Source organism: Lagopus leucura, unplaced genomic scaffold (genome assembly GCF_019238085.1).
Source record: "Lagopus leucura isolate 7727_CA_CO unplaced genomic scaffold, USGS_WTPT01 34464-0_obj-0_obj, whole genome shotgun sequence".
Lineage (NCBI taxonomy): Eukaryota > Metazoa > Chordata > Aves > Galliformes > Phasianidae > Lagopus > Lagopus leucura.
The window spans coordinates 2721-4297 of record NW_024965368.1 but is presented as its reverse complement, the minus strand read 5'-3'; the positions used below and the strand labels follow the sequence as shown (position 1 = coordinate 4297).

At 60.8% G+C, this 1577-nt stretch overlaps 1 protein-coding gene across 2 annotated transcripts in view; it reads left to right on the top strand.

The window, feature by feature from the left end:
- PMVK (phosphomevalonate kinase) overlaps positions 1-1577 on the top strand; it is a 3210-nt gene that overhangs the window by 221 nt on the left and 1412 nt on the right. For both annotated transcript variants that reach the window (XM_042892532.1, XM_042892531.1), the window contains exons 2-3: positions 63-126; positions 1350-1502. In XM_042892532.1, the coding sequence (XP_042748466.1) occupies positions 63-126; positions 1350-1502 (217 nt within the window). The remainder of the gene's footprint in view (positions 1-62; positions 127-1349; positions 1503-1577) is intronic.

Sequence of the window (1577 nt, the reverse complement as noted above, 5' to 3'; positions counted from 1 at the left end):
TTGAGGGCGGGGAGGGGGGGGGGGGAGGTACCGTCGTAGTGCCGCTGATCGCTCGTCTGTAGGTTGGGCCCCGACGTGTGCATCGTGCTGCGCCTGTCCGCACCGCTGAAGGAGCGATACGCGCAGGTACGGCTGTGCCACGTGGGGCCGGGCCGCGTCCGCTGCGGGCTGCTGCATCCACCGTGCCGCGCCGCTGCCGTGATCTGCCGTGCCGTGATCTGCCGTGCTGTGCCGTGTTCTGTGCCATGCTGTGCCGTGCCACGATCTACCAAGCTTTGCTATGTTCTGTGTCATATCATGCCATGATCTGCTGTGCTGTGCTGTGTTGAGCTCTGCTGCACCGATCTGCCATGCTGTGCCATGCCATGATCTCCCATGCTCTGCTACGTTCTGTGCCATGCTGTGCCGTGCCGTGATGTACCATGCTATGCTGTGCTATGCAATGCCACGTCATGATCTACCACGCTGTATGGAGTTCTGTGCCATGCCCTGTGCCGTGCCACGCTGTGCCATGATCTGTTGTGCCATGCTGTGCCATGCCATGGTCTCCCATGCTGCACTGTGCCATGCCATGACCTCCCATGCTCTCCTATGTTCTGTGCCATGCTGTGCTGTGCCATGATCTCCCATGCTGTACTGCACCATGCCATGATCTCCTGCGCTGTGCCATGCCATGCCATGGTCTCCCATGCTCTGCTATGTTGTTCTGTGCCATGCTGTGCCATGCCACACCATGGTCTCCCATGCTCTGCTGTGTTGTGCTTTGCCATGCTGTGCTGTGCCATGATCTCCCATGCTGTGCCATGCCATGGTCTCCCATGCTCTCCTATGTTCTGTGCCATGCTGTGCTGTGTCATGATCTCCCATGCTGTACTGTGCCATGCCATGATCTCCCATGCTCTGCTATGTTCTGTGCCATGCTGTGCTGTGCCATGATCTCCCATGCTCTGCTATGTTCTGTGCCATGCTGTGCCGTGCCATGCCATGGCCTCCCATGCTCTGCTGTGTTGTGCTTTGCCATGCTGTGCTGTGCCATGATCTCCCATGCTGTGCCATGCCATGACCTCCCATGCTCTGCTATGTTCTGTGCCATGCTGTGCTGTGCCATGCCACGATCTCCTGCACTGTGCCATGCCATGGTCTCCCATGCTCTGCTATGTTCTGTGCCATACCACACCATGGTCTCCCATGCTCTGCTATGTTATGCTGTGCCATGCTGTGCCGTGCCACGCCATGGCCTCCCATGCTCTGCTATGTTGTGCCATGCCAAGCCATGTCACACTGTGTGCCCCACACCGTTCCCTACCCCACACCGTTGCCTGCGCCCCTCTCAAACCCTCTCCCTTCAGGAGCACGGCCTGGATTTCCAGCGGCTCCTGGATGCCAGCGCCTACAAGGAGCAGTACCGGCAGGACATGATCCGCTGGGGCGAGGAGAAGCGCCGCGCCGACCCCGGGTTCTTCTGCCGCACCGCGGTGCAGGGCGCAGCACAGCCGGTGTGGGTGAGCAGGGATGGGCATGGGGGGCTCAGGGAAGGGGGGGGGGGGGGGGGGGCGGGGGGGGGGCCAGGGGGGAAA